Source organism: Eupeodes corollae, chromosome 1 (genome assembly GCF_945859685.1).
Source record: "Eupeodes corollae chromosome 1, idEupCoro1.1, whole genome shotgun sequence".
Lineage (NCBI taxonomy): Eukaryota > Metazoa > Arthropoda > Insecta > Diptera > Syrphidae > Eupeodes > Eupeodes corollae.
This window is the reverse complement of record NC_079147.1, coordinates 112,538,848-112,562,645: the sequence shown is the minus strand read 5'-3', so window position 1 is coordinate 112,562,645 and position 23,798 is coordinate 112,538,848. Positions and strand designations below refer to the sequence as shown.

At 35.3% G+C, this 23,798-nt stretch overlaps 2 protein-coding genes across 3 annotated transcripts; both read right to left on the bottom strand.

The window, feature by feature from the left end:
* Positions 1–1,047: 1,047 nt before the first annotated feature.
* On the bottom strand, positions 1,048–4,212 carry LOC129940199 (uncharacterized). Its single transcript, XM_056048461.1, has 5 exons — positions 3,751–4,212; positions 3,550–3,690; positions 3,362–3,492; positions 3,115–3,307; positions 1,048–3,055 (listed from the first exon to the last, which is right to left on the bottom strand). The coding sequence occupies exons 1-5, from the start codon at positions 3,921–3,923 to the stop codon at positions 1,114–1,116; spliced, it is 2,580 nt and encodes an 859-aa protein (XP_055904436.1). The 5' UTR covers positions 3,924–4,212; the 3' UTR covers positions 1,048–1,113.
* Positions 4,213–8,127: 3,915 nt separating this feature from the next.
* Positions 8,128–21,567, bottom strand: LOC129942435 (glutamate receptor ionotropic, kainate 2-like). Of its 2 annotated transcripts, none has more exons than XM_056051360.1 (15): positions 21,274–21,566; positions 16,421–16,584; positions 16,134–16,356; positions 15,884–16,074; positions 15,614–15,809; positions 15,405–15,562; positions 15,125–15,346; positions 14,849–15,055; positions 10,308–10,392; positions 9,965–10,241; positions 9,709–9,910; positions 9,421–9,643; positions 9,238–9,353; positions 8,586–8,735; positions 8,128–8,501 (listed from the first exon to the last, which is right to left on the bottom strand). In XM_056051360.1, the coding sequence occupies exons 1-15, from the start codon at positions 21,377–21,379 to the stop codon at positions 8,262–8,264; spliced, it is 2,760 nt and encodes a 919-aa protein (XP_055907335.1). In that variant the 5' UTR covers positions 21,380–21,566; the 3' UTR covers positions 8,128–8,261. The 2 variants fall into 2 exon arrangements, with proteins under 2 accessions (XP_055907335.1, XP_055907336.1); XM_056051361.1 differs by lacking the exon at positions 8,128–8,501 and adding an exon at positions 9,018–9,172 and having other exon boundaries at positions 8,607–8,735; positions 21,274–21,567.
* Positions 21,568–23,798: the final 2,231 nt, after the last annotated feature.

Genomic DNA, 23,798 nt, shown 5'->3' with positions numbered 1-23,798 from the left:
GATGAAATGTTAACAGTCGAACTGTTTGTTCCGAACACCAATTATTTTAATAAATATGATTTAAAATCATGAAAATAATATTTTTATTTTTAAAATCATTAAATGAAAATAAAAATAAAAATGAACCAGCAGTAGCTCTTTGTAGCTCATATTATATGGAATCTCGATTTATTCGAGAAAATATGCGTCAAGACAAAGTGCAATGGTCATCTTCTGATGAGCCCAACCATTGCACCGGGGCGAAACGCATATTTGAACACTATGCTGGTTCATTTTTATTTTTATTTTCATTTAATGATTTTAAAAATAAAAATATTATTTTCATGATTTTAAATCATATTTATTAAAATAATTGGTGTTCGGAACAAACAGTTCGACTGTTAACATTTCATCTTCTTAAATCCCTTAGCAAGGAAATAAAAACAGCTACAATTTATCTTCTATGAAGACTTGTAGCAACCATATAATTCGCAGTAGCTCTTTGTAGCTCATATTATATGGAATCTCGATTTATTCGAGAAAATATGCGTCAAGACAAAGTGCAATGGTCATCTTCTGATGAGCCCAACCATTGCACCGGGGCGAAACGCATATTTGAACACTATGCTGGTTCATTTTTATTTTTATTTTCATTTAATGATTTTAAAAATAAAAATATTATTTTCATGATTTTAAATCATATTTATTATTTATAAGTATGGATAAGGGAAAAAAACAAATGGTCACTTTTACATTGCATGGATATTAAAATTTCAACAGGTCCTTCCATGGCAACAGGTGTTTAAAGCATCATCGTTTAAACTTGTCTTATTTTGATGTGGATTTCATGTTAAAATTGTGAATCGATTTTAGGATTTAAAACCAAGTTCCAAAGAAATTCTAGGAAGAAAAAAAACACGTATTCTAAATTTTAAAAATTATTATAATTCATTAAAAACATTGTCTGTTAAATTAGTTAATTTGTGTATTTATTTTTTAACATTTTTTTTTATTTTCTACACTTTGTCCTAGAATGAAATCAACAAATCAAAAATAAACCTTATAAAAAAGTAAAACTGAAGAACTTCGATTTCTCACTTCTTTTTTGTGTTCAATTCATTACAGTTCATTCATTTAATTAATTAGTGTACTGAAGAAATCACTTAAATGAGTTTTTACGGCACCCAAAATTTTCGAAACTCTACTCTTGACATTTTCAGCTGCTGCACGTCCATCAGCTCCCAGAATAGACTCTTCCAAGATTGTCTCGCTCATATGTTCGTTATTGTACGTCAACGGTTCAATATGTTCACCTTGACCGATCAGATTGTCCTGCAATGTTTTGTACATGTACTTTCCACCACCGATTGACCTTTTTGTCCTTTCAGTTTGTTCCCAGTTAGGTAGAGAGGATTTTTCTGCATTCAAATACGAGTAAGTCCTATATTCACCATTTTCAGTTGGCTCGTAGAAAAACTGTCTGGCATTTTCGTTTCTCAAAATTGGATACGGAGTCATGGGGAATTCAGGTTTGAAGGGCAATTTTGAGTTTGTTGGCTTTTCGAATGAATTCTTGTTGTAAGTTTGGATGTTCTCTTTTTGTATTTGCTCAAAGGATTGATTTTCTAACTGATTTCGACTGATGTATTTGGTTGCACCCTCAATAGCTGATACATCAGAAACTTCTGGTCTAGCAACGGCTTGGTATTCGAAAGGTTTAGGTTGGTACCTTCGATGATCGATGGCTTCGTAGAATTCCGATGGCAGTTCCTTATTTGAAAGTTTGGTCATTCGTTCATCTACGATTTCTTCACGGCTTTCCTTTGTGCTGATTTCTTCTCCATTTACATCGGTTATATAATCGAAATGGACATCACCTTGGGGCATCGCCATTTGTGCAACAGTGGTTTTGAAAATACTGGCCTCATCGCGTTCTTGTTGTGGTTTTGAAACTACATGCTGGCGGCGCAAAGAAAGCTTTCCAGTGTTTTTGGCTAACATGGTAGTTAAGAAGTCAGCTGCACGACGGGAACGTTTGAGACCCCAATCTACTTTAGTGAGAAGCGGGTTTGGGATAAGTGGATTTAAGACAAGGGTCTTAAGCCAGTTGTGGGCATTTTCTCTCTTCTTAAGATTTCTTTCTTGGGCTACAACTTGAGGGCTAACCTTTGGTGGTGCAGGATTTGCTCCTGGAGTTTCTTGCAAGATAAATCTCCTGTGGCGTTTGACCAAATTTCCATTACTCAAAGCGGATTCTTTTTTCAAGGTGTTTGAAGTGTCGCGACGACGACGATTCTTCATTTGGTCAGTGAAAGAGGTCTCTAGGATGAGTTTCTTCAAAAGCCTATCGGAGGAAGTTTGCCTTCTATGACGTCCTTCCCATTGAGTGTCATGGTTTGTGAGTAGCTCGGTGAATTGACAATCTTCATGGTTTGCGAGAGGAAGTACCCAGAAACCAACAGACATTGGTGGCATGTTCATGGCAAGTGGCTTGTTGGGGTGCTTTATTCTAACGAATGGATCAAGGGTCGAGTTGAGGGTCAAGATTTCGTTATTCAAATACATAACTCCCTTTTTCGACGTTAAAACAAACTGCCACACTTCGGAACCTGTGAATTTAGCCGAAGGCTTCGCAGAAATCTTGACTACATAGTCCTCGGTGTTAACACCCATAAGAGCTAATCCTCCTGATATGCCATTAGCACAGTGGGAGTAGACTTTCGATGAGTATGTGTATCTCTTTACAGGTTTAGCAGCAAACACTCGATTACCCATGATTTTCTTGAACAGAGCACTCACAAAGAAGCTATAACTTGGGGTACTGACGTCTTCTTCGGTAAGGGGCTTAAAAACTGCGGAGAATCCAGAACTTGCCGCATCACCTAATGTTTGAGCCCATCGGATTGCCTCGGAGACTTCAATGTTGCTGTAGCCGTTGGAGATTTGATGATTGATGGGTCCCTTGGGTGGCAAACTTAGCCAGACTGGGACTTTTTTCTCCATCATGGCTTTGAGTGAAAGATCCTTGTCGTAGATATAGCCATTTACATTTTCTTCAACGTGATATCCAGCTGGTCTATAGTTAAGATACAATTTATGAAAAAGAAGTGCTTAAAATACTCTTCAAGAACTTACTGATTCCATCCGAAGGCTGCATTTACATCGCTTGACATATCAATATAGCGTTTAGTTTCCTCAGCACTGCTTCCAGCGGTAATATCGGCACCAATCACTTTCCATTCCTTGATATATGGTCGGAATGTATCAACCATTGTGTCAAGCGTTTGCAGATCAGCAACATAATCCGAAGCCCTCGAAGCACCAAAGTCTAAACAATGGACAAGCTACAACCACTGCATTTATAATGTTATTCTTTACTTACCTAAACCCAATTGCCAAACGCAGTTATCAATTCCAATAATGTTTGAGATGTTCAGAACCCTCAATGCATCGATAGGGTCCCAGGACTGAGGAGTATATTGAACAGGAATAACCATTGTCCAGTTCATAGCCCTTTATAAAGGAAAGCTATTGATCTTGTGAACAGTACCTTAGAGAGAAAAAACTTACCGAGTCCATCTGTTGAATCCACTCCAGATAGTTTGAGTTGGGTTCTTAAGAGTGCTCTTAATGTCAGTTGGGAAGAAATAATCACCAGTAAGCTTGACATACGATGGACCCAGAAGAGCTGCCATATCTGTTAAAGTTTTCCTAGAAGCAAAGTTGTGTTAATTTTGGCATCTTTTAAAAAGCCTTTTAAATAAGTTTTACTTATTCTCTCCATCCAAAGTTCCGTACAACAGCTCAGGTGCAATGGAGAAACTAACAAATTGTTCACTGACATCATGAACTGGCTTATTGACATTAACGTTGACTAGGATATCAGCTGACGCCACTGTCCAAGAAACGAGGCACACAAACGCCACAACAAACTGATTCCTCATTGTTGTTTTTAATAAATAATTAAATAAATATAAATAAATTAAAAGAAGAGTTATTGCACTTGCTGCAAACTCTAAAGAACTGATGATGGGTACTCAGGTTGCAACCACTTAATATATGATCTGAAAAATGCAACAATCGACAGTCTTGTCAGTAAAAAAGCCATGAATTCCATATCTTTTTTAAATGCGGAAGATCACTCGAATACTCGAATAAGGTAAAGTAATGAAAGTTAATGAATTTACCTAAGTAAGCACTTTTTATTCTGTTTTCAATGGCAAGACAAATGTTTTAATAACAAAATAAAAAACTATTGCTTATATGAGTTATGTTATTGGCATCTTATAAACAAATATACTATTTGTACTTTAAGTGACACTCAAATGAGTATCAAGTTCAAGGTTTCAGGTATGTAGGTACATATATTTAAATGGACATCAGGTTAGATATGTCCAAGCGACTATGCATTTTTCCATATTCCAAATATTTTACGAGTATGATAGGACAGTAAAATGTTTGTAAAATGTAATGGGTCCGATTTGTCGAATTGAAAAATTTGACATTTCTCGGCGTTTCAAGGTCCATAGAGTCAAAGTAAAAGATGTTTAGAAGATGTATGTGCGTGCGTGTGCACGTACGTTCGTACGTCCGTACGTTCGCGACGTTTTTTCATTGTCCATAGCTTAAGACCAGACTTCAAATAAAGTTTTTTATAAAAAGATAATAAAAGGACAGAAAGGGCTCTCAAGAAAATTGCTTCAGAATTTTTTTAACCATAGCAGTTTAAAAAGAATTTTGAAAATTTTGGTTGACCCTAAATATCTCACGAACCAATGAGGCTAGAGACTTAAATTAAATTTTGTATTTTATATTGTAACTTGATACCGAACCTGTATATTTTTTTTAAAAAATCCAAAAAAACTGAACGAATAAAAAATGATTTTATCTCCAAAACAATTTTGTACAACGAAAAATAAGGTTTTTAACATCTTTAAACAATTTTGAGAAAAATCAAATTGACAGTTTTTTGTATAAAAAATATAAACCTATAAAACATTATACAAAGTTGGTAAATATTGAATTTGGACTCAAAAATCTTTTCAAAAACTTGAGATTATGGCTTTAAAGTAATCTTATCTTATAAGAAATATTGTTTTCAACTTTCGGATAAATTTTGAGATAAATTGATTTTATAGTTTTCTTACAAATATCTTTTCAAAATTTTAACCTATTGGCTTTAATTTTCTTTTATATTTCAAAAAATATTGTTGTCAACATTCAGTAAAATTTTGAAAAGAATCGAATTGAAAGTTTTTTTACGAAAAACCGAAAAAATATTAACAAAAGTTGGTAAAAATTTGATTTTCGACTCAAATATCTTTTCAAAAATTTGAGATAATAGCTTCTAACTAATTTTTAATTATAAGAAATATTGTTTTCAACATTCGATAAAATTTTGAAAAAATCGAATGGACAGTTTTTTTTACAAAAAATAAAACTCTAAGAAAACAATACTAAAACTTGGTTAAAATTTACTTTCGACTCAAATAGCTTTTCAAAAATTAAAAATATTAGCTTCAACCTTATTTTATTTCACAGAAAATATTGTTTTCGATATTCAGTAATTTTCATATAAAAATCCAACAGTCCGTTTTTTCATAAAAAATAAAATCTACAAAAAATTTGGTAAAAATTGATACGAGTACATATACACAAACTTTTAAGCAAGACAAATCGACAGACTGGATGAGAAGTTATCAGTGTGGGCCGCATCCTAGCCTCTTTTTTTAATTTATTTTCCAAACAACTTCGTTTCTTGGATGAGAACCGGGATGATGAGTGTCTTATAGATGGTGATTTTGATGCCTTCTAAGTCAAAAAAAGAGGCGATTTGCAAGAGTTATTCTTCGTTTGATTTCTGGCTGGTGTCGTTGTCTGTGTTAATAGCGGTGCCTAGGTAGACAAAGCCCTTAACTACCTTAAAGTTAAAGCTGACCATGGTGACGTTTTGTCCAACACGTCGTCAATGTCCTTTTTTGATGACAGCATATACTTAGTCTGGCCCTCATTGACCACTATACCCATCAAACCCATCTTCTTCGCTTCGGTCGCAATGCTCAAAAACGCTCCACAGACATCACGCTTTGATCTGCCAACTATGCCAATATCATTTTCCTATCCAAATAATTGGATGGACCTTTTGAAGATTGTGCCTCTAGTGTTGACGGTTGAGTTTTGCACAATTTTTTGCCGATGTTGAAGAAGTGGCATGACAGTGCATATCGCCTTGTCTAAAACCTTTTTTGGCATCAAATGCATCGTTAAGATCTTTTCCGACCTTAATAGAGCAGCATGCATTCTCCATCGTCATTGTGCACAAACGGATAAGTTTGACAGGGATGCCAAAACTAGACATTGCTCTGTAGAGCTCTCCCCTATAGATGTTTTCATACGCGGCGTTAAAATCGATAAAGAGATGGTGGGTATCGATTTGAAGTTCCTGGGTTTTTTCCAAGATCTGCCGTAATGGGAATATTTGGTCGATAGTGGACTTTCCTGGTCTGAAGTCACACTGATAAGGGCCTATCAGGTTGTTGACGTACGGCTTCAGACGTTAATTGATCAGGAGATTTCCATGTCCCCTTGTGGATATTGAGATGTGTGAACTGCGTACTAGCTACCAGAACGTCTCGCGCCACAGAAAAATCATGCACGCATATTAGGCTTATGTCGGTGAATTTAACCTTGATGCGGAGTGTCATGATGAGCTTGTTCACAATGTTGAAACTGTTTGCCTGAGTCTAGTTCCAACAACAAATCCACACCCAAATAGACGCTGTCTGTGTTCTCGGAAGCAGTCGCAGTAGAATATATCGCAGTTTTTTAGTTTGCGTTTGCAAACTTGGATGGCGGTAATATCTGCCTTGCAGCATTTTAGGGCTTCCGCTAGTTGTTCGATCCGAAGCTCGTTGTTCTTATTTCGTGGGTTGTCAACAGTGAATCCGTCCGTATCCGAGGCTTGTTGGTGCTTCGCAACTAAGGTATTTTTACGTGACCATAAAGTCACCCAACGACACAACCCCAACCTGGATGGCCAGATCCTTAGTATAACTCCAGGGACGGGAAGCCGGATAAACCACTCCTTACAGGCCTGCGCTCCGAATATGTCGAAGAAGCCCTATAAGGTGTTCACTTAGTAGTTCAACCTTACTGGAACGCCACCATTGATTCCATCTCGAGAATTCATCCGCTGCCGTCTGGTTATGGAGAGGTGCCTAAGTGGAAACAGGATCGGGAAAACTAGGGTTCAAATCATCGGGCATGCTTTCTTACGACCATATCTTACAGATAAGTTTTTGCATGTTCCTAAAAAAATTATCTGCAGCTGCTTTAAAGAGCTCGTCATTTAAGCCATGTGCTCCACCTGCTTTGTTAGACTCCAGCTTAGATATGGCAATCTTCACTTCGTCCAAGTCAGGAAGATGGGATTGTTGGCTATCGTCGCGTCGTCTATATTGAATGGATCTTTCTGCCGGACAGCAGGATTCGGTTCGCCGTCGCCGTTATAAAGTCTGCAAAAGTGGTCTTCCCATATCCTCAGCATTGACTGCGGTTCTACTATGATATTTCCACTTTCGTCGTTGCAGCCTTCAGTTCGAGGTTTATATATACTTGTGAATTTCATTTAACATGCTCATAAAACTTTGGAAGTTAATTTCTGCTTTAAGCTTCTCAACATCATGCTCCTTCTTTTTCCTTTTTAGAATTCGGTGTTCCTCTATCCTCTTCTTCTTATAGACCTGGTAAGACGCTTTCGTCCTTCTATTTAGCTTCGTTTGTTTGACTGCTTGAAACTCAGAACGTCAGATTCGGCTTTTCTGATTGCATCTTGGAACTGTTGACACTGGTTCTAGATTCATTGTTTTGGCAGAAGCAAATTTTTATGATTATTTTCAAAATCCAAAATAATTCGGTCAGAATTTTTAAAACTTGAGAAACTCAATTTCGGAAGAAATCAGTGGGAAAATATTAGAATCGTGGATCAATTCTACAGCGTAGATTTTGTTTTAAATATACATTAACAAACTCATAAAGTCAAAACAAGTACACTCTAGAAACCAAAAATCAAGGTATCATTTGAATAAGCTAGTGTTTTACTACTATTTTGGATAAACGAATATTTATTCTAAAGAAAATACAAAATGTGGATAATATCAAAATTTAATAATATAACAAAGAATTATATAGAGTTTCAAATTGTTTTTTTTTTTCATTCAACTCATTCATGCAATTGTTTTAGAATATTTTAACAATAAATATATTCGTTCTATGTGTCACTTTTATTTGTGACTCTTTTCATATTCACTGTGATAATTATGTACTCTACTGTCGTCCCAGTTTTCCATTGGTATAGAATCAATACTCTCCGAGGATCTCTTGGACTTAAAACCAGAACTACCATAGGAACACTCACTTGAGCTTGAACTCCTTGATATTTTTGGATATTTAACTGCCTTAGTATTTCCTGAACATTGCATCACAAATTTAAATTCATCACGAAATACGATTTTGAATGGTACCTAATGAAAATATTTGAGAAATTTGTAATCTTTAGAAATGAAGGCTTTTATATAAAACTTTTTAAATAAATATTGTACATATACCTTATTCTCTTGGGCTGTGAAGTAAATACTCAAAATCCATTCGCACACTCCTATAAGACTTGCAAGGATGCATCCAACAAACAGAACGAAAAATACACCACCCAGATTTGGCATTCCCAACTCACTGGCCTGACTGTTACCATCATCTTGCTATAAAAGTATTTCATTAAAATACAACATCAGAATTCAAAATAATTAAAAAGGGAACAAAATATAAATGTAGGTTGTTTTTACAGGGATGTTGTGGTAAACTGGCGGTGGCAAGGCAACCCAAGCTGGGAAATGAAATAAATATCAAAGCATTTCAGAAAATTCTTTCAATATAGAGCTTTACGGAATAAAACTATGGTTTCATTTGCGCTTGTAAAAATAAATGAAGTTAACACTAATTGAGAAACTTGCAGGAGATGAAGTAAAAGGTGTTGGTACTACCTTTTGTTGTTAGCATATTATTTTCCCTTGAACTTTTAAGTACCATATCTTGAAAATACACAAATAAAACGAAGATTATAAGATGAACAATTTAAACAAGACAAGACACCATTTTTAATTTGTTGAACCCTAAAAAAGTATATTTCGTTGTTGGCCTGCAGACATTTTTGAATTCTTTCTATTCAACATTTAAAAAAATATTAAAATTCATTCATTTTACCGAACATGCTCCTCCTCCACGCTTTTCTTTCCACCATTTAGTTTTCATCTTTGCCAGAACACCCTGTTCTTGAAGTTCTAAAATGGCCAGGCTAAGGACATCTCTATAAGGACTATCTAGAAGGAGAAAAACATTTTAATTGAATGATAATATTCAAATGGGAAAAACAATTCTATGGTTTACTTTTTCGCATAGCAATCCCATAGCCTTTTTCATCCAACAGCGATCCGACTTGTCCCAGAGTGCACTTCCGTTCAACAACATACTCAATTGAAGTAGATTCCATAAAAAAAGCATAATTTTCTTTTTCAACACGTTCGACACCTTCATTATTCGTCGTTGTCATATATTGTGGATTGTCTTTCATGAATTCATAGATTTTTTGATAAGTTGGATAATTCGCTTCCTATAAGTTCGAGAAGATAAAATTAAATTCATAAGAATTTCTTTGGTTGAAATTTGTGTGTGTACTTGAAAGAAGGTAAAAGTACTTCCACCACGCTTGGCACCATATTTGACATTTCCCTTTCCAGCTGCAAGATCCTCAACATTTTCAATAGGGGAACTGACAGATTCGACGGTTAGAAAAGCAGCTAAATTAGCAGTATAAGAAGATACAAGGATAATTGTGAAGAACCACCAGACTGATCCAACTACTCTCGTCGATAATCCTCTATAAGAAAAATATTCAAATTAACTATTTCAAAACACTGATACGAAATCTTACTTTGGGGCTATTTCTGATCCTTGTTGAAATAGAGCGCCAACTGTAAACCAAAGTGAGTTGGCGAAACTAAATTGATTTGTTAGTACGGTTGGGTCTTCGATACAAGGATACGGATTATCCCATTCGGCTGCAGATAAACGCCCCAGAACAAACAGGCTCACCGAAACCCCGAAGTAAGCCAATCCCAGTAATAACCAGACTTCTCCTGAGAACGGTAACATGAACGAAAACAGTTTCGGCGGCTCCGTGACGGGCTTTTTGTATAAAATTGCAATTCCTGGTAAGGACATAAATAAAACCATTTTATCATCTTCTAGCTATTATAAGCAATTCTTCCTCTCACCTAGATTCATAAAGGGAATGGTAAAATCAACACCACTTTCCCTATCCGATGTCATTGTTAAATCAGTTATGCCAAGGTCAGCTCTCTAAAAAAGAAGAATTGTCAAATATCAAAAGTAAATCGTGTCCCAAAACAAAATGTTAATATTAAGGTGTTTGAAATCAACAACTTGACTGCAAGCTTAAGGTAAGTTACTTTTGCGGTCAATTTCTGTTAAGTAACCTGTATTCCTTGTAAGTAGTTGGGTTTTTAGTCAAGACTTTCTTAGATGACAAATTCTATATTTTAGTTTGCTTCTTGTTTCTTTTTCAATGCAATGTGACAGTTTATGTTTTGGCACATGGGCCGAAAACTATAACTTGTCCTTTTATTTATTTCGAACTTAAAAGTTCCTAAGTCGTTTTTCCGGATTAAAAATTGAAATTTAAAAAAAAGTATTTGTAAGAAGTATTTTTACTAAATTTTTTATCATCCTTCAAAAGAATTAGACATTTTAAGACTTATTATGTTAATATGATTAAGATCGTTTGAATCGTTAAAGAAGAAGTTATAGCGTTTTTCACCTAGAGCGGGCATTCCTCCTCTTCCTTATCTATACAGCTTCTACAAAAGTCATTTGAGAACCGCGTGGTGTGCTTAACTATTTGACAGTTCCCGGTCTTATACCGATTATCAGGCTTATATGCGATCTGCTAACAGATAGCAAGCACCTTGAACGCTTTGAGTCTAATGTAGACCAAATGTTTTTCATGACCCTAAATGTGGTGATGTTATTCCATTTGATGTTTGACTTCTTAATAGCGTCTTGCATTAGCAATAGTTTACTTGTAGCGATTGTTATGTGAGCATAGTATAGAATGGATTGTACACTACCGTTTTCGGCGAGTTCCTCTGCCCTACAATTTCCTGGAATGTCTCTATGGCCTGGGACCCATCAAAGGTAATTGCTTACTATTGTGCTATCTTCATTAGAGGTGACAGAGCCGATAGATTTAATAGCGGCCTGACTATCTCAGAAAATACGGATATCAAATGTTGATATCACTTTTTCTTTAAGTCAGGACAATATTTCTTTTATTGCCAAAAGTTCCGCTTGGAATACGCTTCAATTATTGGGGAGAGGAATGAGAGATTTAGTTCCAGTTGTTCAAAGTGCACGACTCCACCAACCCCTTCATTTGTTTTTGATTCATCTGCGTAAAAGTGATTGACTTGTCTTCCAAAAATGCCCTATCCTATTGCTTTTCTGAGACCACTTTAGCAAAGTCATCCGCATAGGCAATCACTGTGAATACCTCCACATCCAGACAAGTTTGGATTTCATTAACCATCAGGTTCCAGAGGAGAGGGGATAGAACACCATCTTGCAGTGTCTCTATACTAAAGCATCTTATAGCCAAGTTCTGAATTAATTATTCTTCTAGCCAGCATTAAATGAATTAACTTCCCAAGCGAAGCATTAACGTTCAGAGTTGTTAGTGAAAAAATATGATTGCAGTTGTGTTCAAGTTGTAAAAAGCGCTTTCAGTGTCATGGACATTTTTGTATATGAAACTTTTATTACCGAGGATAATTTCGCAAGAATTGAGAATAAAATGTTAGATTTTACGTTTAAGTGGATTCCAGCAACGAGGAATCCCTCACGAGGAAGAGCAAGTTGAGGATGTTTCCTGGACTTAAGAAAAAATTAAATGCAAGCTGCGTCTTTAAAACATGCAATGATATTTCGATTCTTGAATTAAAAAATTACAACATCCCTCTTACGATACTACCGATTCATTTGAACTGAGCTGGGAAGACGACTTCGAAAAATTATCATATATATTCAATAGTATAAATGCCTCAAACGTGATGTTAATTGGAGATTTGAATACGAGAGTTGCTATGCATGCAGGAGTGATGAATGTTTTAAGAGGTTGACGCAGACAATCAAAAGATCCTTGTTCCAACCTAAGAGAAAACAAACTATTAGAGTTTTTGTAATTCGTTTAGTCTGCGCATACTAAATGGTACAAATGTCGGCGACTTGTCAGAAAACATTTGTGGGTGCCCAAGAGACATCAGTTGTTCATAATCGACAATAATAGAAGATTGCGAACCGTTGGTGAAAAATGTTGAGATAAGTGAAGTATCATATTCAGACCAACTTCCTGTTGTGACAATACAAATTCAAACTAAGCATGATGAAGAAACAACCTTTATGCGGCTCCTGCTCAAACTCAAATTGATAGAGGCTAAGGCCCGGAGTATCGACTTGCGACTCCAATCACTTGAAATTGAGGACTTTTTCCTCTTAGAATAGATTGTAAAAGCCTCATACCCACAAAAAGGACTCAGCCAAAAGAAAGGAAATGGAAGAAAAGAACCCTGGTTTGACGAAGAATTTTTAAAAGCTCGTAAAACATCATTTGTGTGGTTGAGGATTTTCCGTAATTCTTCCCAAGGATTGTTTAAGGGTTTTTATTTAGAGGGAAATAAGAAGTTTAAAAAGCTTTGTAAGACTAAAAGAAAGTTATACGCAGAAAAGCAATCAGTCCGATTAACATATTGCAAAAACTCCGCTGATTTTTTGAAACTGGCTAGAGAGCTGAATGGAAAACGCTTTACTATCCACACAAAACTGTTTAAAAAACCACAAAACCATTTTAAGGACCTATTAAATCCTTAAATAACGCCGACCAACTGGCAATTCGCAGCACCTGGATTTGTAGTCGACTCTCTGGACTGTGCATTTACATTCAGCAAGTTGGAAGAAACGCTGGAGAGGCTTAAAGATGGAAAAGTAGCCGGTTCGAATGGTATTCCAGTGGAATTATTTAAGTATGGGACTGTCATGCTTAAAGATCACCTTTTAAAACTTTTGAATACAGTTTTGGAGGAAGAACTGTCTCCCGGTGAATTTCGAGATGCTTTTATATTTCCAATCAACAAAAAAAGGATCGTTATTTGACGCAGCTAACAACAGAGGGATTTCCTTTTTAAAGATATACAAGATATTTACAACGATGATGCATAAGCCTCTTGTTAGTTGGATTGAGAACGGGAACTTGCTTAGGGAGTTCCAGGCTGGATTTAGACCAGAATATTCAGCAATAGATAACATTTGTACATTCAAGAGCTTGGCAGAGGATTTCTTGAAACAAAAGAAAAAGCTTTATGTATTTTGTATCGATTTTAAAGCAACTTTTGATACAATCGATCGAGGTGCACTATTCTATAAGCTGTATAGTCTTGGGATATCGTTGCAGTTTGGTCGCGTTCTTGAGATCCTATATAGAGGAACAAGGGCGGCTCTATGCCTCTACGGACAGGTGAAGAACTCTCAGACTGATTTAAAACCTCATCGGGAGTGAGACAAGGTTGTACATTAAGCCCAACTTTGTTTGCACTATTAATAGACGACCTTTAAGACTACCTACCGGGAGGACTTGATTTCGCAGATATTCGGAAAAAGCACTTCTGTTCGCAGACGATATATTCATGTTTGCGCATCAACCGGGAACTCTGCAGCTTATGATGAAAAGGCTTTACTAGTTTTGTGAGCTATGGAATCTAATAGTAAATATCGATAAATCAAAGGTTATCAAAGGTTAAAAGTGGTAATGGACGTAATGCATGAAATAAAAAATGGAAATTTAGCCGCGAAAATATTGAATGTTTGCGAGATTACAAATAACTTGGCATTACTGTTACAAATAATTTAAATATGGAAAAACAATCACATGGAAACAATGCTTCATGAATAAGTGAATAGCACATATTAGCAAGTTTAAAGTATTTGAAGCAGTAGCTGAGAGAATACTTTTATATGGATCGCAGGTATGGGGATGAAAAAGGACAATTCAGTTGAAAAACTCCTAATGCACTTTATAAAAAGAATATTTCATTTGCTGAAAAATACGCCAAACCACGTTATAATGCTGGGAATGCTCCTTTGTTCATAAAAAGCATTGAAGTTACAGGCAGTCTTCATGCTTAACGTTTTTAAAATGAATGATTCAAGGGAAAAAGTGGCCATAAAAGCAATACAAGATCAAAACAGTTGGTATCGAAAGTAGCAAGATCTTGCGGAGGAATGTCAAATTAATTTTAATTTATCCATCGAGGATTTAACAACTGCCAAAAACATCTTCTATGATGTCATTTCAAGCGTATAATTCCTTGTACAGAAGAACTTACATCTGATTAAATCAAAACCTTGCGAAAAACAACTCTTTTAAGAATTCCAATAATGTCCGTGTGATTTCAATGATGGTCAGACTACGTACTGAACTAATAGATTTAAATTTCATTCTACACAGTCCTGATTTACCCCTAGAGCATAATATGTGCAACCTTTCAGAAAGAGAGGATACTGTCCGCTTCTTGGGAAAATGCAGTAAACGTAGGCGAAAGAAGTCATGTATCAATACTTGTCCTTTAATGGATATCGAATCAATCTTTCTAAGGTTTTAAGAATGAATGATGATAGACCTATAGATCGAAGGTTTTTAAGATTGACTTGCGACATTTTCTTGCTTTGGGTATATAAGTAGACTTACACCTTCTATAATTTCTAAAATCATTCCATTCCATTTTCCTGTCACTGGATCGAGTGAGCCATATTTACTGTCTTCCTGTATTTTAAATACAAAGTTAAAACCAAGTTTACTTCCAAGTTCTGCAATTAGATCAATTCCAAATCCTTCAAATCGATCATTTCCTTCTAATTTGGCAGGTGTTTCTTTAAGCATACCATATGGATCAGTCTAAGAAAAATACAAACAAAATGGTAAATATGTATTGAGGTTCCAATAGTTATCTATTAAAAAACTTACTAAAGCTGTAATAACAACAAAAGTCTTATTCACCAAGGAACGATTATCAACTTCGAAGGAATTTTGGATTGGCTTGCGATTTATCGAAAATCCTTGAGATGAAGACCATGTGCCTATTTTGGAAAGTCCCGAAGAAGTCAACTCAATTGTGTCAAGCTGAAAATCGGTGCGTAGCCCTTGATTGTCGAATTTCAATTCGCCAGTTATGCCTGATATTGAGAGCTATGCCAATAACTTTTATATGAGATATTTCAAACTAAAAATGATTCTAAATAATTACCGACTTCATGTAGTTTATCAAAGTGAAACCCTTTTCCCAGCTCTCGTTGTCATTGCAATTTAATTGAACTGGTCGAAAATTGACATACTTAGTTGTTTCAGCCAGTAACTGGACTCCATCATAGGCCAATGCCATGTTCACACTCATCGGGCAGGAAACTGTGCCAACACCATTTTAATGGGAATAATATTATTTAATTGTTTGCTCACCATTTTGAAAAGAAGCCTCCTCGTTCCCATCCAAGGATTTCAGTATTTCCATTACGCGCTGGTTCTCTGGTGAAACTAACCGAAAACCCGTTATATTAACATCACCATATTGGTATGGCTCGAGGTCGATAGTTTGCAAGTCTAGGTTTCCTATTACATAGCGATATTCGTCGTTCATAATTCCAACTTGAAGAAGCTGAAACATTTGGTTTGAAATTTAAGATTTATCTCATTTATTTCGTACATGTTTTTAAATCAACAGTAAAGTACCTGACTTAAAAGTTCCGGAAGAGTTTCGATGGATCCTACAACCACTATTGAAAAGTCATCAGACTTTTTCACCCTTCGCAGCACATTGCGGTAGTCACCGTTGATGTCGAGTTCATACCGACGAAGTGTAACAACTGGACCATTCGTTCCGTACAGCTTAAGTAATTCATTTACAATTGAAAGATATTCACCTGAATGAAAAAACTACCTTTGAGTTCAATAGTTTTAAAAACGTCTTTTTTTTGCATACCAGTTTCATAGAGAATAGTAAACCCTCGCCACCCGAGCGTTATGACCAAATCTCGTAAAGCCACAGCCAATTGCGTCGGGTGGGGGTGTAGATTGATGGTTGGCAATTGCACGGAAAAATCCCAACGAGTATCCATAAATGGTAGTTCCTTGGCATCACAAATGCTTATAGCATGTGCGGCGGGTAAGGTGGTAGATGGTCCAAAGACTGCGATTACACTTGACTGTGGATAGATGTGGAATGCTTGTTAAATTCGATTTCGATACCTTTTCTAGTTAATCACATACTCGGAGCATTTTACAAAGCTTCTTTGATGTTTCAAAAGCATTTCCAGGAGTTATAGCAGTTGTAACGGCGGATAATTGGCTGATTTCATTGCTTTCATTGGCGTCATCAATTGCTTTTTGAAATATCTTTTCCATGCCGGAATTTGTGGATTCATAAAGCAGTCCTGAATTAGTGGATGATTTATGTTTAGAGAAAAGAAGTTAAGAACTGTCAAACACCAAGAAAGGCAACTTCAAATAATACAAAATAAGCATTGTTTGTGTGAAACGTGCAATGTACGGAAAATATAGGGTCTTACAGTATTTTTTAAGAGAAAGTATTAAATGTTTATATTATTGTTAAGAGGAAGGTTTTTTAGTACTTTATTCACCTAGCTTCTTAAATAAAACTTATTGCTCATTTTAGTATTTATTTCTTATTTGCTTTTTTTTAAATAATGTTCTAGTCAGTTGAAATAAGAAGAAATCAATAATGACATCGGAAAAGATGTCTTTGTTCCCTCTACAAAGTAGATATTCAATTTTCAAGATGGCATTTTTTTGTCGATGTTGAGTGGTGTGCGAGACAGTATGTGAACAATGGATATGAATGATATCAGCCAAATAGTGAAACCAAATTCGCAAGTACATAAACCTCGAACCGAAGACTGCAAAGACGAAAGTGGAAATATCATTGTAGAACCGCAGTCAATGCTGAGGATAGATAGGGAAAGACCCCTTTTGCAGACTGTATAACGGTGACGACAAACCGAATTCCGCTGACATGTAGGATGATCTATTCCATAAAGATGATGATAGCCAACAATTCCATCTTCCTAACTTACACGAAGTGAAGATTGCCATACCCAAGCTGGAGTCTCACAAAATCGCTGAAGGATTCCGAGTTCTTTAAAGCTGCTGGATAATTTGGAAGAAAACATTCCCCATGAATGGAACCCCAGTATGGTTTGCTGAAAAAAAGAGACCCTTTACACTGCACCAACATCTGTCTACTTAAAATCTCTAATCAAATCTTCTCTGCCGTAAAGCCCACCGTCAACAACGTCTTTATCAGTTTGGTTTTGGACCGGAAAAGTTGAAATTCGATCAAGTATTCATATTACGGCAGATTCTGGAAAAATTCAAGAACATTAAATCGACACATAATCAGAAGAATTCAGTGTGATGTCAATTGGGCTTTTGCAAGTATTAAGGCAGAGGAGGCGGCAAAAATGGGTATAGCCGTAAAGGAGGACTATGACAAATGCGGATGAAAGCACCTTGGGTCGTTTCGAAAGAATAGTTCTTCGTTTGATCTACGGTCCCGTATGCATAGATGGAAAAGTTTCTTGGGTGAGGCCCTAGTTCACATAGAACTTTAGCACCCTAAGTAAATAAGTCAAATAGCAGAACGGTTGTACGGTTGCAAGTGTATTTATGTGAACTTGGACATTAAAATAAAAAACAAGTTAGGTGGCGCAACAGTTCGTGGAGGACTGAAACTTCGACATAAACCGTAGGAAATTTCCAATTTGGGAACACGGATGTTTCTTTATGAATGAAAAATAATAAATGATAAATTATACTAAACTTATAGAGTTAATTTAAGCTTCAGGCAAAATAATAAATTCGAATAGGTTTTCAGTACATCCGATACCTTTTTCGAGAGATAAACTCTATTATATACTTTGGTTTAAGAAAAGATGTCCAAGTTTGTGATGACGATATTGATTTGGAGGTATACACGGATTCTAGGTAAGTGCAGCAGATGAGTATCAAGTAGGAAAAGCAATATTTTGTATAAAACGAATTGCACTGGACTTGACAATATTCATTATCCTCATAATTTATTTAAATGCTCCTATCTCTTCTTCTTCCCCACATCACTAACATCTTTAACACAATTATAGTGACCTCTACGTCTACATATTCCACTTCTTGGAAGATGTCCAAAATTATCTCTATCTCAAAACAAGAAAAGAAAAAGGATTCCGGTATGGACATAGTTGCGTTTCAGCTTCGTTTTATGTGTTAGATGACATAAGACAGGCCTTAGAGAAATATGTACTGCTGGGATAACCTTACTTATCGTATATAACAATTAAAAACCTTATTTCTTCATATTTGAACAAGCGCTTCCAAATCGTATCTTGTAATGGCAAACTGTCTTCGTTCCTTCCTGTTCATACTGGTGTTCCTCAAGGATCAATACTTGAGCCTTTACTGTTTTCGTTGTTTATTAATGATCTGCCTTCTGTAAATACCGCATATCAACGATTATGTTACACAAATCAAAAACTTAGGATTAAACTATAACGATAGACTGTCTGTTGTTAGATCAGTTCTACCCACTCATACTAAAATAAAGATGTTAAGTCACTCGGTTTGCATATGGGTGCGAGCTGTTTGCAGACCTTAAATGTCATTCGGTTCAGAAGTTAAAGGTATCATTTAAAGCAACTGATCGATTTGTTTTTAACCTGCGTGGATTTGATCATGTTTAGTTCCAGACATGTCAACTTCCTATCTGTAACCACGAAGATTTTTTAAAGAATCGGTGTTGTATTTTAGTTTCCAATTTGATTGTTAAAATGACCCTAAGTTATCTATCTAATAGCTTAATTATTATTGTTTCTCAAGTCGCTTTATCTTAATGCGCCCGTCTACCCAAAAGTGTTTAATATCGCGCAGGCAAATGCTGTCAGACTGTGAAATAATCATCCCAGTAAAATGAGCAATGGCGGATCCATGGGGGGAGGGGGTTGGTCGTAGGGGTCATGACCCCCCCTTGAAGATAATTTGTTTTGTTTTTTTAGAATGAATTCCCTTTCATTCAAAACTAATCGTATTGCTGTAATGGACATGACCTCCATTATATTTTGAATTATTAATTTTTTGTATATGAAGACAACATTTATGTTTTACTTCCTTAAACTTTGTTGCTAAAAGTACTACTTTTAACTAAAGACCGGACCAAGAACATAATATGAATCGGATATTCAGCCTTACTACAAAAACACAGCACAAATTCATCAACTTTTAACCAGTGGACGATCCACGGGATGTCATATGAGCCATACAGCTTACAAAGTCAAGTTGTATAAGTAAAGATTTCATCTAAAGTTTTGTTAGTAATTTAACGACATTCACCAAAAATCGGTTTGCAGTCAAAAACAACTCAAATTTTTGTTTTCACTCAACGTAGAATTTAAAAAAAAACTTCAGTCATATGCTTTAAATTATTTTCATAAAATTTGCTTCTAAGAAAAAGAGCAAATATTAAGGTTCTTAAGAACATGAAAAAAACAAGTTTAATTTTAAAATCTTTAAATATAGGAACTATTTTAAAACAGACTTTTTGGAAGACATTAGCATGTTCTAGCAACCCAGTCGTGCATTTTATTTATTTCAAAATTAATTTTCTGTTGAATACAAAAGATCTTAAAAAGTTAATTAAAATTAATTGAAGTGAATTTGCTTTGGATGCTCTAGAATTAAGATTTAAACACGAATTTCAATAATATAAATGTCACAAAAACAGCAAAATGGCTAATGGAAAAAGATAATAAAAGTCTCATAGTTATTGATATAAAAGCTTTGAATCTCTTGAGATTTTAAGTGAAAAGAGATTCTTAAACGTGTAGCTTGTGAGTGCCAGACAAACGTTTCATCCCAACCAATTTATTTGTTTACCCTAATTTGTTTAAATTTAATTTTTTAGATGCACCTATATCTTCAAATTCAAAAACCAAGCATTTTGCTCTCTACAATTTTTAAGTTTTGTTGACTATTTTAAGGTCAAAATACGAATAAGTAAATTGAGTCCTAAAAAACTACGTCATAAAAAGCCCGACAGTTCTTCATATCAGATCGTCTTTCTTGAATTTTTGTAGCGTTCTTCGCAGTAATAGAAATATAAACAAGAAAAATATATTTTATTTTTTGAAGAAAAATCTAAGTTTCAAAATAATTTCTTACATTTCTGTGAAATGAACCAAAAACAATCTGAACTATTGTATTTTAGCTCTTAAATATGGCATATTTAGAAAACTGTTGGAATCTTGGAATGCTTTCATATGTAGGGAGTCATCCAAATTAAATAGTTGGACCATACCTTGCTGGACAAGAGTGTTCTAAAATAATTTGATAACTAAAGTTGCCACTCTAGCAATTGCAATCTGTCTGGATCCGCCCTTGCATGAGGTCTAAAATCGAAAACAGAAAGTTCCAAGATTTTTGGTTTTGAATATTTCTCGGACTTGAACTGAAATACACTTTTAATATAATTATTGATATTTCTTTTTGAGACAATTTAAAATTAATTTTGTAGTCTTCTTTAATTTTTCAAGCTATGCAAATACATTTCATACTTGTTTATAATTAATAAATTTAATGTAATAAATCCTATTTATAAGTTTAAATTAATGAACGGCTGCTTGATAAATAAATAAATAGGAAAAATATATTAAAATGATATTTTGAACAAGTTTATTCGTTTCTATTAACATATGCATAGTAGATGTATCTTCGAATACCTTTAAACTACATTATTTTAAGAAGTTATTAAGGATTATAATTATAGACATTTTATTTACCTAAAAGAAAACTGTTTCAAAAATAATTTGACGATTTATCATTGCTGTCGGCTTAAATGTGTATTTTAGTAAGCGGACAAAATAAAAGTATAGGTATTTGCTATGACACAGATTAAAAAAACTTATAGCTTTTTCGCATTATATTCAATTCTGTATTGATTATGAAACTAATGGTTCTCTATTTCGTGGTTGACATTCATGTACTTTGTGATTGATCGATATCGAAAGATTAGCTATAACACAATGTTTATGTTCATAAGTCTTAAGTAAAGTACAAACCAACGTTAATTGTCTGTCCATCCACTTGAAGAAGCATACTCGTAGTTATTGATATTATGCCAAGGAGTATTAAAGAAAGTGAATGACAATCTTTTCTACACTCCATCACTATCACTGTTAATTTTTATTTTTTTAAATTTAATAATTGTTTCTAAATTAATTTGAACTTTTTCACTTTAGTTGTGCAAAGAAAAGAAAACCGAGAATGCATTCCATTAAGCACCACCACAACCTTGCAACTTGCAGTTCTAAAAAAACTAAAATCCAAAAATACCAACGTTTTTGACTTCTTCATCAGAAATAAAACTGCACAAATTTTCTTTTTCTGTATTTATTTAAAACTGAAATTCTCGAACTTGTCCTACCTATCCTATGCGTAAATAGTAAAATGTAGTGCAATGACCTAGTGGGAGGCAATGTGGGAGGACATTGATGTAATTTACTCATCTTTTCTTTATCTTCGCGATTTTCTTGGCATGAACATAGAAAAATTGTCTATTTACCTAAAAAAAACTTAAGATTCGTGAATTTTCTTAAGATTATGAGTTTCTATTTGTCGCAAGTATTTGCTGTTGGCAATTTACAATTTTATTAAAAAGGATTTGTTATGCAATAATATTTTTAAATTTCAATTTTGTGTACATATAGGTATTTGAAATATTCATATACATATTTTTATAAATATTTAGGTTTCAAGATCTCTAAATCCTAAATTTATCCTTTCAAGAGAAATACTCCAGAAAAAAGTTTGAAGTGAAGCAAACAATTTTATGGGATGTGAAAGAAGGTTTGATAAAAGTCAAGTACAAGAAAAAAGGAATATTGGGATATCGGACAAAGTATAGTTCAATTTTTGGAATCTACTCTGAGTAGGGAGATTTGGAAAATGGTGCTACTCTTTCGAATATCATGGGTACAGGGCTAATTTAAAACATTATCAAGATAATTTTATAATATGTTATAATCATTCAGACTTGTATTCAAGAATAACAAACACAATCAAAAATATGGGTTTATTACATTTGTTTGATAAGTGAATTTTTTGTATTAGTTTTGATAAAGCTGCACTTTTCCCTTTTACCACTTCTTAAATATTTTGAATCATTTTATGATTTTTGATTTTCAAACGGTATTGGTGCATTCAAGAGGACACAAGTGTCCGCAAGTTTTTCCCAAAAAACATCTATCAACTCCTAGTACCTAGTACTTCAACTAGAGATTTGGTTCTACTTAGTGGAAAGTGTGTCGTAGTAAACGGAAGAGGAGTTGGAGGTGTTAGATAGGGAAAACTATGACATTAAAACTGTCTCAGGAGATTTTAACGCTGGCACAATCGGGAGATACAGAGCAAAAGATTGCTATGTTTTTTCCCGATCGAGTCTCTATAAACCTCTTAAAAAGTCATATGATGCTTGCTTGAAAACCAAAGGAAACATTGTCTAGCAGCCATCAAAGATGAAAATGCAAGGTTTCAGCCACCCGGTAAAACCCCTAGTTTAAAGACGAATGCTTAGAAACAGTCATACAAAACGGCACTGCACAGAAGGACCAGAGCTGCTCGAGCTCTACAAGTAGAAGAGGAGAGATCAACACCGGATTCTTGAAGGCTAGCATGAGAAGCGCGCGTTCGAAGAGATATAGGGAAGTCATAACATTAATTAGGTTCGTAAATTTTGCCTAAAGATACAAAAAACATTTCAAGGGTACCAGCCATGAATTGAAGCCTGTAAAGACGATCACGGAAATATTGAAGAAGAACCTCTGTCTATCTTGAGAATATAAAAAGACCACTTCTCCAAATGGCACGATATCGAAACTGATGTCCAACAAAGCTGCTGGAGGCGATGACTTGGGAAGGAGCATGCACCAACTCAGCTGCAAAATATGGTCGGAAGTAAGCATGAACGATGAGTGGAATTTCATCACAGTTATCCCAATATATACCTAAAAGATATTCATCATCCCGGTTCTCATTTATGGCGCTGAGGCCTGGACCCTGTCAAAGAAAGATAAGAGCGTATTAGAGCAGGACAGAAAAACTCTTCGGGTGATTTTTGGTCCCGTACGCATAGATGGAGAATGGAGGAGAAGATAAAACGACGAACTGTACGGGCTGTACAGCGACAGAGACCTAGTTTGCAGAATTAAAGTCCAACGAATGGAAATCAACGCTCCAGGCCGGAAGGTCTTTGAATCCAATCCCGAAGGATGGCCGCGGCGCAGTAGAGGAAGACCGCGACTGAGGTGGCGCACCCAGGTGGGTGAAGACCTCAATCAACTTGGCGTGCGAAACTGGAGACAGCTAGCTAGAAGCCGAGCTGGCTGGACACGCATGTTGGTTAAGGCTCAGGTCCGCCCCGGACTGTAGCGCCACCTTAAGTAAGTAAATAAGTGTCCCAATATACAAGATAGGAAACCCTTTTGAAGGGTGCCAAATGAAGAGGCATCAGTCTTGTGAATATTACAAATAAGATCCTTTCTGTCATATTATGGGAACGTCTGAAGCCGTTCGTCAACTACTTTAC

Coding starts and splice junctions, on each gene's coding strand:
- LOC129940199 (XM_056048461.1), bottom strand. CDS start 3,923: ATGAGGAATCAGTTTGTTGTGGCGTTTGTGTGCCTCGTTTCTTGGACA. Junction 3,691..3,750: donor ACTTTGGATGGAGAGAATAA/GTAAAACTTATT, acceptor CTTTGCTTCTAG/GAAAACTTTAACAGATATGG. Junction 3,056..3,114: donor GCAGCCTTCGGATGGAATCA/GTAAGTTCTTGA, acceptor TCTTAACTATAG/ACCAGCTGGATATCACGTTG.
- LOC129942435 (XM_056051360.1), bottom strand. CDS start 21,379: ATGGAGTGTAGAAAAGATTGTCATTCACTTTCTTTAATACTCCTTGGC. Junction 15,056..15,124: donor TTGTTGTTATTACAGCTTTA/GTAAGTTTTTTA, acceptor TATTTTTCTTAG/ACTGATCCATATGGTATGCT. Junction 8,502..8,585: donor TCACAGCCCAAGAGAATAAG/GTATATGTACAA, acceptor TATTTTCATTAG/GTACCATTCAAAATCGTATT.